The following is a 17,509-nucleotide window of genomic DNA, read 5'->3' on the forward strand; positions in this document are numbered from 1 at the left end:
AGTCACTGTAATACCACACTATATTAGATACGCGTTTTGATATTGTCAGCCTGATATTAGTCTACTGTATCCATACTATATTAGGATAGCGTTGTGATATTGTCAGGCCTATATTAGGCCTACTGTATCCATACTAATATTAGGATAGCGTTGTGATATGTCAGGCCTGATATTAGGTCTACTGTATCCCATACTATTAGGATAGCGTTGATATTGTCAGGCCTGATATTAGGTCTACTGTATCCATACTATATTAGGATAGCATTGTGATATTGTCAGGCTTATATTAGGTCTACTTATCCATACTAATTAGGATAGCCGTTTGTGATATGTCAGGCCTGATATTAGCTCTACTGCTACCTCCACAGCTATATTAGGACAGCTTATATTCCCTATCACCCCCCATACAGGACCGTTGGCTACCAGCCAGCAACCGAAACACTAGGTCAATCCAATGTGAGGCTTGCTCCTCCTACATCTGGATGCGTGTGCAGCAGTCTACTGCATGTGCGGACTACTTGATGGAAACAGCTTCCGCAAAGCAGAAAGAATGAAATAACTTCCCGAAAAGCGTTTTCTCGTGGATCAGTAATACCACTACAACTCATCATCCCCAAGCCCACTGATGCCAACGCAGCAAGTGACCGCGCATTGCTCGCAGTGGCAATAAGGACCAACACCTTAATTATCAGCCGTGGTGACATAGACGTTCTCAGCACAGCAGTCACAGCAATTATGCGCCACAACACAGCAACAATTAGGACTTAAATCCTGTTGTTATAATGTTTATTTCTTAAGCTGGCAGCTGCTGCGCCGGAACCACCCCTCTTGTAGATCGCTTGCACTCCTCCTCCCTCTCTCCCTCGGCTCTCCATCCTTCCTTCCCGGAAACGGCGGGTGGACTGTGGGCTATGAGGTTGCAGTGAGATGAGGAAGACATCCACGGTACCCGGAGATTAAACGTTCGATCAGTACGACTTCAACCGAGCCAATGTGTGCGCCAGGTCCGTGAGCTTACTGGCGAACGTCAATACGGCATCCGCAGCGAAATGGCTTTATATCACGGGCGATTACCCGGTTGACGTTTCTCCCGTTATTTGATGCAGTGCCGGGTTCCGTGGCATAACGGAAATGTGCACGTTTTCCCAGGGCTCTATTGGACAGAATCATGATACTTTACTGTTAATAACAATGGAATAATTAGATTTTATTCGAAAAAGTTATATGTTGTCAAGGCTACGATGTGTTCTGATTATAGACTACAGCCAGATGTGATAGGCGACTCACACCACAAAGCATCTCTAACGCTCACACCCATATGCGTCTATCCGTCTTCATCACAGGTGTAGCTACTGCTTCTCTGGCCATTTCACTCTCACATGGTGAACGCGTGAATTCCATATGTTACAGCGTATCTGTTCATTCATCGTTTTATTTTTGTATTTTACAATGGGGTGATCTCTATAGTCAGAAATCAGAATGGTTCAAAGAGAAGCCTTGATTCCAAAGGTGCGACGGTTCGCGTTCAGCGGTATGGACGTAGGAGGAGGACGTCACCCGCCTTCCTCTAATACTTCTATCGTCAGTATCAATCTATTATAATCTCGCAGGCCTGTAACTACTACTTGCAAATATACCTTTACACTCCAAGATCAACAGCCTCATCTGCTAGTTAAATGTGTTGCAAGCGCCACATATCAGGCTAATATGAGTGTAGCCTAAGCCACCGCGTCGTGGTAAGCCAAAATGGATATCCCTTCCTTATGATGTGTCAGTGTACACACGCGCACACGCATAGCTACATCCCGTAGGTCCCAGCCTTCCTCGTAGCCTACGCCATGCATGCTGTGTTTTATAGATCGTGTTATAAGATTCACACAATCGTGTGAAGGTGACACTGCACTCATATAGCCTGTGTTAAACGTCAGCTATACAGCTGCCACAAAAGGACAAGCTTCCACACACCACAATAAGCAAAAGTGGATAGATATAACCACGTCGCTTCACCTGCCAATTTATATCAGATCAGCGATTGTACGCCTACCACATTGAGGAAAGGAGACGAGAAAGATTATAATCTCGCAATGTAATTAGCCACACCATTCCCTGGCAGTTGCACCTGGGGTTCCCTTTGTCAGCCTACAGCCTGCTAACACGGCCCATTGTTATAAAATTGTAATGTCCTCTGCAGTACGCAGTAGGACACAACTCTTGAAACGTCAGATAGAAATTGCCTATAGTAAAACAATGCATGTAAAAATATGGAACATGTAGAATATGGAACATGTAGAATATGGGACATGTAGATAGGGAAACATGGTAGAATATGGGACATGTAAATATATAGAACATGTAGAATATAGAACATGTAAGAAATAGAACATGTAAAGAATATGACATGTAGAAAGAACATGTAGAATATAGAACATGTAGAATTAGGAACATGTAAAATATGGACATGTAGAATATAGAACATGTAGAATATAGAACATGTAAATAGAACATGTAAAATATGGAGACAGCTAGAATATATAAACATGTAAAGAATAAAACATATAGAACATGTAGAATATAGAACATATAAGAACTGAAAATGACATTTCAAAAACATGTAGAATATAAGAACATGTAGAATATAGAACAATAGAACATGTAAATATAAACTTAAAATATAGAACATGTAGAATATAGAAACATGTAAATATAGAACATGTAGAATATAAACATGTAGAACATGTAGAATTATAGAACATGATAGAATATAGACAAATATAGAACATGTAAAACTATGGACATGTAGAATATAGAACATATAGAACAGTAAGAATATGAGACAGTATAAATATAGAACATGTTTAGAATATAGAAACAATAAATATAAACTATATAAACATGTAGAATATAGAACATGTAGAATATAGAAACATTAAATATAGAAACATACGTAGAACTATGATTAGAATCATAGGAACTATAAACTTAGAATATAGAACATGTAGAATATATGAAATATAGAACCTGTAGAATATTAAAACATGTAGAATATAAAACACTGCTAGCGAATACTAGAACATATAGAACATGTAGAATATAAACTTAGTAAGAAACATGAGAATATAGAACAATAGAACCAGTAGAATGTATAAAAAACATGTAGAATATAGAAACATGAGAATATAACATAAGAACATGTAGAATATAGAACATTGTAGAATAAAAGAACATGTAGAATATAGAACATATAGAACATGTAGAATATAGAACATGTAGGCATATTATTGATTTAACCTTTATTTTATCAGGGAGTCGTAATAACCTCAGTTCTATTCATGGCAGTTCTATCAGGAACACTTTGTTTGGGTAGTTTGTAGATGGTTTGTAGATGTTCAATAACTGTCAACAACATTTCAAATAACTATCCACTAACCCTAGCCCTAACCTAAACCCTTAACCCTAACCTTAACCCTTAACCCTAACCTTAACCCATAACCCTAACCTTAACCAAAACCCTAACACTAACCCTTATTCCAAACATAACCCTAACCTTAACCCTTACCCTAGCCCTAACCTTACCCCTAACTTTAACCCTAACCTTAACCCATACCCTAACCTTAGCCCTAACCTTAACCCTAACCTTAACCCTTACCCTAACCTTAGCCCATACCCTAACCTTAACCCTTATTCTAAACCTAACCGTGACCTTAGCAAGCAGTTGCTTATCAACAGATCGTGTGTTGATAGTATGACCGTCTGTAGAGCATCTATGTGGGACCATCCATCTATCTACATGGGGCTACAGAACGTGGTCTTGAGGTCTTGGGGTGGAGAGTGGACTGAGGATTGGTTATTAGGGAAATAGAGGAAGTGTAATTTATTCCTGTGGGACCGTTCAATAGCATCCTGTCTGTCGATCGTGAGTTTGAGCCTCTTAACTGTATCGATTCCCGTATGTTGAAGGCTACCTGATGTATGTTGAAGACTACCTGACGTATGTTGAAGGCTACCTGACGTATGTTGAAGGCTACCTGACGTATGTTGAAGGCTACCTGACGTATGTTGAAGGCTACCTGACGTATGTTGAAGGCTACCTGACGTGTGTAGAAGGCTACCTGACGTATGTAGAAGGCTACCTGACGTATGTTGAAGGCTACCTGAACGTATGTAGCAAGGCTAATGGCGTATAGGTTGAAGGGCTACTCGTATGTTGTTGAGGCTACCTGACGTATGTAGGCTTACTGACGTGTGTAGAAGGCTACCTGACGTGTGTAGAAGGCTACTGAATTGAAGGTAGGTAGTTGAAGGCTGACGAGTGAGGCTGGCGTATGTCAAGGTACTGACGTATGTTGAAGGCCACCTAGTGAGGCTACTGACGTATGTAAAGCCTGACTGAAGGCTCTGACGTAGTGAGCTCCGAGTGTAGCACGCCTGACGTATGTAGAGGCTACCTGACGTATGTTGAAGGCTACTGACAAGTAGAGCTAGATAATGTAAAGGCTACCTGAACGTTTGAAGTGTGCAGAAGCTCGACTATACCTGACGTGTGTAGAAGGCTACCTGAGTATGTTGAAGGCTACCTGAGTGTGTAGAAGGTTACTGACTATTTAAGAAGGCTACCTACGTATGTAGAAGGGTACTGACGTATGTTGAAGCTACTGACGTTGAGAAGGCCTACCTGACATGTAGAAGGCTAACCTGCGTAATGTAGCTTAGGATAACTACTGAACGTGTTAGAAGGCTACCTCGTGTGGTGAGGCTAAACTGACGTATGTTTGAAGGCTACTGAGAGGCTACCTGAGTATGTAGAAGGCTACTGAGCTATGTAGAAAGGTACTGGCGTATGTAGAAGGCTACCTGAACGTATGTTGAAGGCTACTGAGTATTTGAAGCCCTGACGTATGTAGAAGGCTACTGACGTATGTAGAAGGCTACCTGACGTATGTAGAAGCTATGACGTATGTTGTTAGTAGCCTATTCCCGATAGGAAATCTCAGTCAGCCCAAATGCGGAAGGTGAAAACAACGTCAACATTTGGCCCCCCTCACTGCACAGATGCACTCTGTCTTGCGTTGTAGCATTGGTATTGATAGTGTAAACTTTAAAGTACGTGTCTTCATGGAGGTTAAGTGCTTCTAAATGCAATAAGAGTAATAAAGAGGATCCTGTGCATGACATGATGTGTGTGTTTTGTTGTGTGTTTGTGTGTGTGTATGTATGTGTGGTGTGTATGTTTGTGTGTGTATGTGTGTGTGTTTCTGTGTGTGTGGTGTGTGTGGTATGTGTTGTATGTGTGTGTATGTTTGTGTGTTGGTGTGTGTGTGTGTGTGTGTGTGTGTGTGTGTGTGTCATGTACCATAGTTCGTGCTGATAACAATGGCTGTAACAATAGTGTGTCTATCAGACGCAGCCTAGATCAGATTCCTCTCCTCTTCCCCTTTCTAGTGTTAATGAACACAATTCCATTGTGTGTGTTTAGTTCCAGGCTCATTTGTGTGTGGTTGTGTGTGTGTGTGTGTGTGTGTGTGTGTGTGTGGTGTGTGTTGTGTGTGTGTCTTTACCAAGGAGGTTGGTGGCTCCTTATTGGGGAGCTGGGCTCATGGTATGACTGGAGCAGAATCAGTGGAACGATGTCAATAATCCGACCATGGTTTCCATGGTTTTCCAGGTGTTTGTTGCATTCCATTGGCTCGTTCCGGCATTATTATGAGCGTCCTCCCCTCAGCAGCCTCCACTGGTCTTTACATAGCTGTGTATGTTGTATACAACCTCTCATACAGTCTGTCAATACCTCTTTTGTTTTGAACCTCCTCTGCCCTGTGTGTGTTCTGCTGTTTTTCGGCGTTGTTTATCTGTTTCTACTGGATTGATTAGCATGATGCTAATTGGGTTAGCTGGGCCTGGCTCCTCAGAGCCACAGTCATTCCTTTTGATTGAGACGAATGGCTTTCTCCTCTTCTGCGTTCCCATGGCAACCAGTCGTTCCGTTTATCCCAGTGTTCTGTATCTTGAATACACGAAGTTGACCTACTGAAATTCTCTTAAGGGAGACAGAGGTAGTTCTGGTGTGTGTGTGTGTGTGTGTGTGTGTGTGTGTGTGTGTGTGTGTGTGTGTGTGGTGGTGTGTTGTGTGTGTGGTGTGTGTGTGTGTGTGTGTGTGTGTGTGTGTGTGTTGTGTGTGTGTGTGTGTGTGTGTCAAGGACCATAGTATGCTGATAACATGGCTTTGTAACATAGTGTGTCCATCAGATGCAGGCTAGATCAGATTGCTCTCTCTTCTTTCCTTGCTCCCTCTCATCAACAAGGCCCATCTGGAATTATTGTCCTCTCTCTGTCTTCTTGGAGCCCATCAAGAGAGGAAGGAGAAGCGGGGGAGAGGAAGAGAGGAGAAGGAGGGAGTAGCTCAGTCCAGACGTTGATACTTTTTCTTCTTCCTCACGTGGAGAGTGCTCCAATTCTCAGACTCATGCTTCCTCTCCTAGAGGCAGAGCCGAAGGGATGTGGGCTCGACTGAGCTCAGCCGAGGGATGTTGTGTTGCAGTGCCATGCGCAGGCAAATCACACACACGCACACACACCACCAACACACACCACACACAACACCACACACACCACACACACACACACCACACAACACCCAACAACACCACACCACACACACACGACACACAACACACACACACACATGTCGCTGGCTGAGTTTATTCATGCGATGAGTAACATTTTATCTGTCTCTGTGTGATATCCTGTCTAGATAGAGAGAGATGGAGAGGGAGAGAGAGAGAGGAAGTTACAGTATAACTCTATAGGTTGTCTCTGTCTCCTGTAGAATGTTCAGGTGTTCTAAGTTATCTCTATAGGTTGTTGCTCTGTCCCTTGTTAGAGAATGTTCAGGTAGTTCATAAGTTATAACTCTATAGGTTGCCTCTGTTCCTTGTAGAGAATGTTAGGTAGTTCTACCAGTTATAATCTATAGTTGTCCTCTGTCTCCTTGTAGAGAATGGTTCAGGTAGTTTCTACAGTTTATACTCTATAGGTTGATCCTCTGTCTCCCTGTAGAGAATGTTCGGTAGTTCTAATCAGTTATAATTATAGGTTGTCCTCTGTCCCCTGTAGAGAAATGTGTTCAGGGTATTAACAGTTATAATCTTATAGGTTGTCTCCTGTCTCCTGAGAGAATGTTCAGGTGTTCTTACAGTTATAAATCTATAGGTTCCTCTGTCTCCTTGTAGAGAATGTTCAGAGTTCTAAACAGTTATAACTCTAATGGTTGTCCTCTGTCCCTGTAGAAATTTCAGGTAGTTCTAACGTTCTACTCTTAGGTTGTCTCTGTCTCCTTGTAGAGAATGTTCAGGTAGTTCTTACAGTTATAACTCTATAGGTTGTTCTCCTCTGTCTGCTTGTAGAGAATGTTCAGGTAGTTCTACAGTATTAATCTTATGGTTGTCCCTGTTCCCTGTAGAGAATGTTAGGTGTCTCTACAGTTATAATCTATGGTTGTTCTCTGTCCCCCTGTAGGAATGTTCATGGTAGTTTTCTACAGTTATAACTCTATAGGTTGTCCTCTGTCTCCCTGTAGAGAATGTTCAGGTAGTTCTACAGTTCCTCATTGTTTACCCCTCTCCTCCACCATAGAGAATGTCCCGGTGGAGCTGCGAGAGCCTCTGTACAGAGACAAGTATGAGCAGGAGCACCTCAAGCCCTCCGTCTCCCAACTACTCCTGTCCCCTGAGCTGTACTGTAGGACCCAGGCCCTGCTCCACGGGGTCTCCCAGCCCGCTCCTCAGGGGCTCCCAGGGGACAACTCTGCACTGCTGCAGCTCCTCACCAAGAGGGGCCTGGAGCCCAGGGACCAGGATGTGGCCATCACAGAGGAAGACCTCAGCCACACGCCCATCAAGACGGTGTGTTACAGTGTGTGTGTGTGTGAGTGTGTGTTACAGTGTGTGTGTGTGTGAGTGTGTGTGCGTGCGTTCGTGCATGTAACCCTAACGTTACTCCTATCGTTGATCATTTGCTCTCTCATGATTGGCTCATGGTCTTCTTCTCTCTGTCTGATTGGTCTAGAGGGCCCACCTGGTCCTGATTGACTCGCTGATGTCACTGGCTGCTATGGAGACGGTGGGCAAGGTTAAGATGACGGCAGAGGCAGAGAAAATGGGAGGCGGGGCTCCGTGGGAGAATGCCCTCCTCTTCTGGGTTAACCGGGTAAGACCAGAACACGACCAGAAAATGACCAGGTCCTTCTAGAACACAACCAGGTCCTTCTAGAACACAACCAGGTCCTTCTAGAACACAACCAGGTCCTTCTAGAACACAACCAGGTCCTTCTAGAACACAATCAGGTCATTAGGGCTGGGCGATATGGCAAATAAATTATCACGATATATATATATAGATTTTTTTCATTCAGTAACGATAATTATCATGATATTAATCAAATAATGTTTTAAAGGTGCATATCTGCTTCAGACTCAAGCCTGCCTGAACACTTTAATGTTTATTATTTATTGTCAGAAGTAGAACTCACAAATAACATTTTAACTACACTTTTTTTTTAAAGCTGTAAACCCTTACAAGTCATGAGCAAGAAGTACAAAAAACCAAATAGTGCAAGTCAATATGCATTATATCTGTTGAAGCTGGGGTAGTTGTTGTCTTACAAGCCAGAAAGCCACGTCTGTCTACGGTCTCTGGCTTTAAAGTTGCCCTATGGCAGCGTCACTATGTTGCACCTGTGCTAATACACCTCTGAGGGGAGCTGGTCGCAGGAATGCACAGGTGCATTTTGCCAGGTGGTCTGACTTGGGGAAGGTTGTAGGTTTGGATCTTCCACAGTCCAGTGGATCAACTGTATCAGATCAGGAGACTGAAGGTAGCGCTTTGCCAGTGGCTGACTTGGGGAAGGTTGTTTGGTTGGATCTTCCACCAGTCCAGTGGATCCCTGTATCAGCATCAGGAGAGTGAAGGTAAGCACTTGCTCAGGTGGCTGACTTGGGGAAGGTTGTTTAGGTTGGTCTTCCACCAGTCAGTGGATCCACTGTATAGCATCAGGAGACTGAGGTAGCACTTTGCATGTGGCTGACTTGTGGAAGGTTGTTAGGTTGGTCTTCCACCAGTCCAGTGGATCCACTGTATCAGCATCAGGAGACTGAAGGTAGCACTTTGCCAGGTGGCTGACTTGGGGAGGTTGTTAGGTTTGGATCTTCCACCAGTCCAGTGGATCCCTGTCAGCATCAGGAGATGAAGGTAGCAGCTGATTCCTTGTCTTACCAGCTGGAGTTCAGTAAGACCTGTGGTGGTGGAACACGGATTTTTGAAAAAAGCCGAATGACTTTCTCTTTTTAGCTGTCAGTTGTGGTGAAGCAGCAGCAACGTCTCCCTGTGCTGGGCCTGGGCCTTCATGTCCTTATTGACCATCTCTGAGACAGCTCTCGCTTTTATTTGGCCACCTTCTCCTTCGATGTAATGTGTTTTTAAACCGAGGGTCGACCATGTCCAGGAGGTCATTATATTGTCTCATTCAGTAGTCATGCTAACCGTTTTGATGTTTGGGTGAGCTCTGTTTCACCATCATCGGTTTCATGACCTCTTGTATTGAACATGGTGTAGTACTGGCTTCAGGTAAGACACACTGACATAGACTCACCAGACAGAGCATCTGTGAATTCTAGTGGGGTGCATGCCTGGTTGAGGGATCAAGAACCTCTGTGTAGGTGGGCGCTAAGTGCTGGGTCTTCTTGTCACTGGACAAGACCTGTGAAATGTCTTTCTCCTGCTCCAGGATCTTTGCACCATGTTTTGACGTGATCCCACTGGTAGGCGACTCTGTACAAAACTTATGCCGGTATCTCGGGTGGCGCAGTGGTCTAGGGCACTGCATCGCAGTGCTAGCTGCCACAGAGTCTCTGGGTTCGCGCCCAGGCTGGGCTGGGTTGGCGCCAGGCTCTGTCGCCGCGGCCGCAACCGGGAGATCCGTGGGGCGACGCACAATTGGCATAGGCGTCGTCCGGGTTAGGGAGGGTTTGGCCGGTAGGGAGGGTTTGGCGGTAGGGATATCCTTGTCTCAGTATGTAAAAAAAAAATGTATGCACTCTACTGTAAGTCGCTCTGGATAAGAGCGTCTGCTAAATGACTAAAATGTAAATGTAAAATGGATTGGTTGTGTTCTTTTTGACAAACTGCCAGGTCTCCTTTTTCCACCAATAGGAAAAGGCACCTGCCACGTTCTTACACACTCCAATTGCTTGATCCACCGTTTGTCTCGACCCACTCTCTCTAAGAGAAATCAAGAGATTTTAATAAAATGTTAAATCACAATTATCCTTTAGTTATGTACAAATGTAATATTTAACTTAATCAGATGATGAAAAAAAATGCACATTTAGTTTGGTCTAACCAATCACTTCAATATACACAATTGACAAGGTTACTTACCAATGGCCAAGTGCAGATGATGTCCAAACATTGCAGTCGTCCATTTGTTGATTTGAGCGGCCTTCACCACTTTCACACCACTATCCGTTGTAATGCAGGCCTGTCTGTCTTGACTGAGTCCCCAGGAGGCAGAGCGTCAATGAGCCCCTCTGCTGTAGCTTCACCTGTGTTCGTCGGGAAAGTATGATGTTTGAAGGCATTTTTTAGAAGATTCCACTCTTTGTCAATATAGTGGATAGTGAGGCTAATGTAAGGCGCTGACGTGTGACTAGACCACAGATCGGTAGTCAAAATACGTCAAATCTGTCTTGAGCTGTTCCTCAACTGTTTCCCTACACTCGGCGTAGAGTTTAGGCAGTGTGGTGAGAGAAATGTTTGCGGCCAGGGAGCACGTACCTGGGGTCAATTCAATTGATAAGCCTCTTGAAACCGTCCTTTTCCACTGTGCTAATTGGTAGCATGTCCTTGGCAATGCAAAGCATAATAGCGTTTGTGATGTCTTTGTGTCTTTTGGATGTTTGCTCGTAGGACATAAACGCTGTCAGTGTTGACTGCTTCGGGTGAACATCCCCAGATCGGCTGGTGCTTGACYGGCGTTTATCAATACTGTGGCGCAAACTCAAACTTTCTGCATGTTCCAAAGAGTGATTTTGCTTCAGATGGTGAAAAAAGGTTTGTCGTATTACCAGACTTGGTAGCCACCRGTCTACGGCACAATTTGCACCGAACGTTGCTCTGCTCTTTGTCGGACTTCAAAAAGCTAAACCACTTCCAAATAACTGAACCAGCTGAATCTGCTCCTTCTCCATGGCTGCCACTGTTTTCGCCGACATCACTCATTATTCGTGGTTAATAGTGGCTACTCCATCACTCGAGGTGCTAAGTGGGTTTTAGTGGGCGTATACCTCTCCACGTGCATATTGTCACCTCTCCGCATGTTCCTGCTGCGTCACAGAAGTGAAATGGATAGCTGTACCTAATTATTCTATATCGACGTTATCGAAAATGAATCTAAATGTTTTTGTATCATTATTGAGGGAAGTAATTACCTTGATATTTATTTATTTATTACCCCTTTTCTCTCCCCAATTAGTAGTAGTTACAGTCTTGTCTTATCCTTGCAACTCCTGTACCGACTCGAAGGTCAAGAGCCATGCGTCCTCTGAAACACAACCTAACCAAGCCGCACTGCTTCTTGACACAACGCACATCCAACCCAGAACCCAGCCGCACCAATGTGTCGGAGGAAACACCGTACACCTGGCGACCTGGTCAGCGTGCACTGCGCCCGGCCCGCCACAGGAGTCGCTAGTGCGCGATGAGACAAGGATATCCCTGCCGGCCAAACCCTCCCTAACCCGGACGATGCTGGGCCAATATATGCACCGCCCATTGGCCTCCCGGTCGCGGCCGCCTGCGACAGAGCCTGGGCTCGAACCCAGAATCTCTGGTAGCACAGCCTTAGACCACTGCGCCACCCGGGAGGCCCCACCTCGATATTTATTGATATTGATTTATCGCCCAGCCCTACAGGTCATTCTAGAACACGACCAGAAACACACCAGAACGTTCTAGAACACGACCTGGTCATTGTAGATTCGACCATGTTGACATGTGATTGTCTCTAACTGTCTCTCTCTGCAGTTGAATCAGAAGTTGAGAGGAGAGCACTGAGGATGAGGAGGTCCAACCTGCACAGACCCACAGCCTGTTCAACCAACAGTTAGTACACACACACACACACAACACACACACACACACACACACACACCACACACACACACACACACACACACACACAACACACACACACACACACACACACAACACACACACAACACACACACAGAGAGTCTTGTACAGCTAACCTTGTGGGGACATACAATTCAGTCCCATTCAAAATCCTATTTTCCCTAACCCCTAACCCTAACCCTAATCCTAACCCGTACTCTTACCCTAACCCTAACCAAAAACCTAAACTTTATCCTAACCCTAACCTAACCCTAGCTCCTAACTTAATATTTAACTTAATTCTAACCCTAACACTAACACTAATTCTAACCTTAACCCTAAACCCCTAGAAATAGCATTTGACCTTGTGGGGACTAACAAATGTCCCCAGCGGGTCAACTTTTTGTTTCGTTTACTATTCTTGTAGGGACCTCTGGTCCCCACAAGAATAGTTAAACACGGTCCACACAAACACACACATACTCTCTCACCACACACAAACACACACCACACACAACACCATCACACACACACACACACACCACACACACACACACACACACACACACACACACACACACACACACTTATTAAAACACACACATACACACCACACACACACATTCAAGCATTTCTAAACATCAACAATAAGACTCTACTAAAGACTAAACTACTGTGTCCCTAAAGTTTCTATCATTATACTGCTCTCTCTTCTCTCTTCTCTCATCCCTGTATGGCAGTGTCCACCCGCTGGTACTGGAAACTGGTCCCAGTAAGTCTGCTCCTTTTATCTCTCTCTCTCGCCTCTCTCTTCTCTCTTGCTCTCTTTCTCTCTCTCTCTTTCTCTCTCTTTTTCTCCTCTCTCTCTCTCCTCTCTCTCATGATATATCTGCCTTATTGTAAATAATGTTTCTCTTTCGAAATGCTAGATACTTTATATCTCTATCCACCCGTCTTTTCTCTCTCTCTTTCCTCTTTCTCTTTCCCTCTTTCCTCTCCCTGCTGTGTGACACACTATATACATGACCCTGACCTTATGAACTTTGAACCTCTGAGGTTATAGTCACTGACAGAGTGATTATTCATGAAGCTTCTCAGAGTAGGAGTGCTGATCTAGGATCAGTTTGGCCTCTTAAATATTAAGGAATAAAAGGAGGGAGGGGGCTGATCCTAGATCAGCACTCTGAGAGGTTTATGACTACAGCCGCCTGATCCTGTGGTTAAGGACAACTCACCTCTCATCATCTACCTCTACACTGAGTGGACAAAACATTAGCAACATCTGCTTTTTCAATGAACATAGACTGACCAGGTGAAAGCTATGATCCCTTATTGATGTCACTCGGTTAAATCCACTTCAATCAGTGTAGATGAAGGGGAGGAGACAGATTGAAGAAGGATTTTTAAGCCTTGAGACGATTGAGACATGGATTGTGTATGTGTGACGTTCAGAGGGTGAGTGGACAAGACAAAATATTTAAGTGCCTTTGAACGGGGTATGGGTAAGTAAGGTACCAGGGTCGCCGGTTTTTCACACTCAACAGTTTTCCCCTGGTGTATCAAGAATGGTCCACCACCCAAAGGACATCCAGCCAACTTGACACAACTGTGGGAACATTGGAGTCAACCATGGGCCAGCATCCCTGTGGAACACTTTCGACACCTTGCAGAGTCCATTCCCTGACGAATTGAGACAAATGGGGTGCAACAAAATGTAATGTAGGAAGGTGTTTCCTAATGTTTTGAACACTCAGTTGTAGATGGTGGAGGGGGTGATGGGGCTAGGGTAGGGCGAAGTTCCGGCCTGATCTTTGGTCAGTTTTGCATTTTTCCCCACTAATGGTTAAGGATTGGGGGAGGGAAACTGATCCTAGATCTGTACCTAGGGTGAAACTTCTCTCCTGTGCATCGTGGGGAGGTGTGAAGGTGGTTCTTACCTTAATGTATCTCTGCTCCCTCCCCCTCCTCAACCCCCTGTCCCCCCGCCTCCCCCTCGTCACGTGACTGTGTATGGCAGTTCCCATGGCGACCCGTGGGTGTTTACGCTTGTCCTTCTCTCTGCCATCCTCATCCAGCATGCCATCGCTTTTTGTTTGAAGGAGGAGTCTGGGAATAAACCTCCAGTGGTAAACGTATACGCCACTCTTCTCCTCCCTTTCTCCTCCTCCTCCTCCTCCTCCTCCTCCTCTTCCTCGTCTCTCTCTCTCTCTCAGCTAACGGACAGCCAGCCAGACAGACAGAAAGACACTCCAACCCTGTGGCTGCTCTCTCTTTCTCAGCTAACTAACAGACAGCCAGACAGACAGACAGCCAGACAGACAGCACCCAGACATTCCAACCCTGTGGCTGCTCTCTCTTTTCAGCTAACTAACAGACACAGACAGACAGCCAGCCAGGCAGACAGACAGACAGACAGACATTCCAACCCTGCTGTCTGGGGATGGAAACACTATATATTATTTATTCACTGTTATTTATGATTGTATTTTATACATGTATGTTTTATCAATATTTCTTGTTGATTCACAATTCTGGTCGGAAATGACACATTGGGGCTGATTTGATCCTGATCGATTACCCTCTATTTGGTCTTCATGTACACTTCCACACTTGTACACTTGTGGCTCCACCATATTCGCTTTGTCTCAACTATCCAGTTATTTTCAGTCTGCTAACACAGTTCTCTAGAGGAAGGAGCGTGTTGTTTTTCAGTCTGCTAACACAGTTCTCTAGAGGAAGGAGCGTGTTGTTTTTCAGTCTGCTAACACAGTTCTCTAGAGGAAGGAGCTTGTTGTTTTTCAGTCTGCTAACACAGTTCTCTAGAGGAAGGAGCTAGTTGTATTTTCAGTCTGCTAACACAGTTCTCTAGAGGAAGGGGCTTGTTGTTTTTCAGTCTGCTAACACAGTTCTCTAGAGGAAGGAGCTGTTGTTTTTTTCAGTCTGCTAAACAGTTCTCTAGAGGAAGGAGCTAGTTGTATTTCAGTCTGCTAACACAGTTCTCTAGAGGAAGGGGCTTGTTTGTTTTTCAGTCTGCTACACAGTTCTCTAGAGGAAGGAGCGTGTTGTTTTGTTCAGTCTGCTAACACAGTTCTCTAGAGGAAGGGCTTGTTGTTTTTCAGTCTGCTAACACAGTTCTCTAGAGGAAGGAGCGTGTTGTTTTTTCAGTCTGCTAACACAGTTCTCTAGAGGAAGGAGCTTGTTGTTTTTCAGTGTGCTACACAGTTCTCTAGAGGAAGGAGCTTGTTGTTTTTCAGTCTGCTAACCAGTTCTCTAGAGGAAGGAGCTTGTTTGTTTTTCAGTCTGCTAACACAGTTCTCTAGAGGAAGGAGCTTGGTTGTTTTTCAGTCTGCTAACACAGTTCTCTAGAGGAAGGGAGCTTGTGTTTTTTCCAGTCTGCTAACACAGTTTCTCTAGAGGAAGGAGCTTGTTGTTTTTCAGTCTGCTAACACAGTTCTCTAGAGGAAGGAGCTTGTTGTTTTCAGTCTGCTAACACAGTTCTCTAGAGGGAGGAGCTTGTTTTTTTCAGTCTGCTAACACAGTTTCTCTAGAGGGAGGAGCTTGTTTTTCAGTCTGCTAACACAGTTCTCTAGAGGAAGTGGGCTTGTTGTTTTTCAGTCTGCTAACACAGTTCTCTAGAGGGAGGAGCTTGTTTGTTTTTCAGTCTGCTAACACAGTTCTCTAGAGGGAGGAGCTTGTTTTTCAGTCTGTTAACACAGTTCTCTAGAGGGAGGAGCTTGTTGTTTTTCAGTCTGCTACACAGTTCTCTAGAGGGAGGAGCTTGTTTTTCAGTCTGCTAACACAGTTCTCTAGAGGAAGGAGCTTGTTGTTTTTCAGTCTGCTAACACAGTTCTCTAGAGGAAGGAGCTTGTTGTTTTTTCAGTCTGCTAACACAGTTCTCTAGTGGGAGGAGCTTGTTGTTTTTCAAGTGTGCTAACACAGTTCTCTAGAAGGAGGAGCTTGTTGTTTTTCAGTGTGCTAACACAGTTTCTCTAGAGGAAGGAGCTTGTTGTTTTTTCAGTCTGCTAACACAGTTCTCTAGAGAAAGGAGCTTGTTGTTTTTCGTCTGTAACACAGTTCTCCAGAGGAAGGACTTGTTGTTTTTCAGTCTGCTAACACAGTTCTTAGAGGAAGGGCTGTGTGTTTTTCAGTGGTGCTAACACAGTTTCTAGAGGAGAAGGGGCTTGTTGTTTTTTCAGTCTGCTAACAACAGTTCTCTAGAGGAAGGAGCTTGTTGTTTTTCAAGTCTGCTAACACAGTTCTCTAGAGGAAGGAGCTTGTTGTTTTTCAGTCTGCTAACACAGTTCTCTAGAGGAGGAGCTTGTTGTTTTTTCAGTCTGCTAACACAGTTCTCTAGAGGGAGGAGCTTGTTTTTTCAGTCTGCTAACACAGTTCTCTAGAGGAGGAGCTTGTGTTTTTCAGTCTAACTAACACAGTTCTCTAGAGGAGGAGCTAGTTGTTTCAGTCTGCTACACGTTCCTAGAGGAAGAGCTAGTTTGTTGTTCAGTCTGCTAACACAGTTCTCTAGAGGAAGGAGCTAGTTGTTGTTCAGTCTGCTAACACAGTTCTCTAGAGGGAGGAGCTTGTTGTTTTTCACGTCTCTAACACAGTTTCTCTAGAGGAAGGGGGCTGTGTGTTTTTTTCACGTCTGCTAACTACGTTTCTCTGAGGAAGGGCTTGTTGTTTTTCAGTCGTGCTAACAGTTCTCTAGAGGAGAGGAGCTAGTTGTTGTGTCGAGTCTGCTAACACAGTTCTCATAGAGGAAGGGCCTTGTTGTTTTTTCAGTCTGCTAACACAGTTCTCTAGAGGAAGGGGCTAGTTTGTTTTTCAGTCTGCTAACACAGTTTCTCTAGAGAGAGAGGAGCTTGTTGTTTTCAGTCCTGCTAACACAGTTTGCTAAGAGGAAGGAGCTTGTTTTTTCAGTCTGGCTAACACAAGTTTCTCTAGGGAGGAGCCTGTTTGTTTCCAGTCTGCTAACACCAGTTTCTCTAGAGGAAAGGAGCTTTGTTGTTTCAGTCCTGAAAGCACAGTTCTCTAGAGGGAAGGACGCTTGGTTGTTGTTTTCAAGTTGCTAACACAGTTTTCTAGAGGAAGGAGCTTTGTTGTTTTTCAGTGTGCTAACACAGTTCCTAGAGGAAGGAGCGCTGTTGTTTTTCAGTCCTGCTAACACAAGTTCTCTAGAGGAAGGAGCTTGTTGTTTTTCAGTTGCCTGCTAACACAGTAGTCTCTAGCAGAAGGAGCTTGTTGTTTTTCAGTGCTGCTAAGAACAGTTTTCTAGAGGGAAGGGCTTAGTTGTTTTTAGTTGCTAACACAGTTCTCTAGACGGAAGGACGCTTGTTGGTTTTTTCAG

At 44.4% G+C, this 17,509-nt stretch overlaps 1 protein-coding gene across 1 annotated transcript in view; it reads left to right on the top strand.

Annotated features, from left to right (window-relative positions):
- Positions 1-12,153, top strand: part of LOC112074756 (calmodulin-regulated spectrin-associated protein 2-like) — a 21,801-nt gene extending 9,648 nt beyond the window's left edge. The window contains exons 2-4 of the mRNA XM_024141865.2: positions 7,630-7,898; positions 8,062-8,202; positions 12,076-12,153. Coding sequence (XP_023997633.1) covers positions 7,630-7,898; positions 8,062-8,202; positions 12,076-12,105 — 440 coding nt within the window. The 3' untranslated portion in view covers positions 12,106-12,153. The remainder of the gene's footprint in view (positions 1-7,629; positions 7,899-8,061; positions 8,203-12,075) is intronic.
- The last annotated feature ends 5,356 nt before the right edge of the window (positions 12,154-17,509 follow it).

Source organism: Salvelinus sp. IW2-2015, unplaced genomic scaffold, assembly GCF_002910315.2.
Source record: "Salvelinus sp. IW2-2015 unplaced genomic scaffold, ASM291031v2 Un_scaffold2800, whole genome shotgun sequence".
NCBI lineage: Eukaryota > Metazoa > Chordata > Actinopteri > Salmoniformes > Salmonidae > Salvelinus > Salvelinus sp. IW2-2015.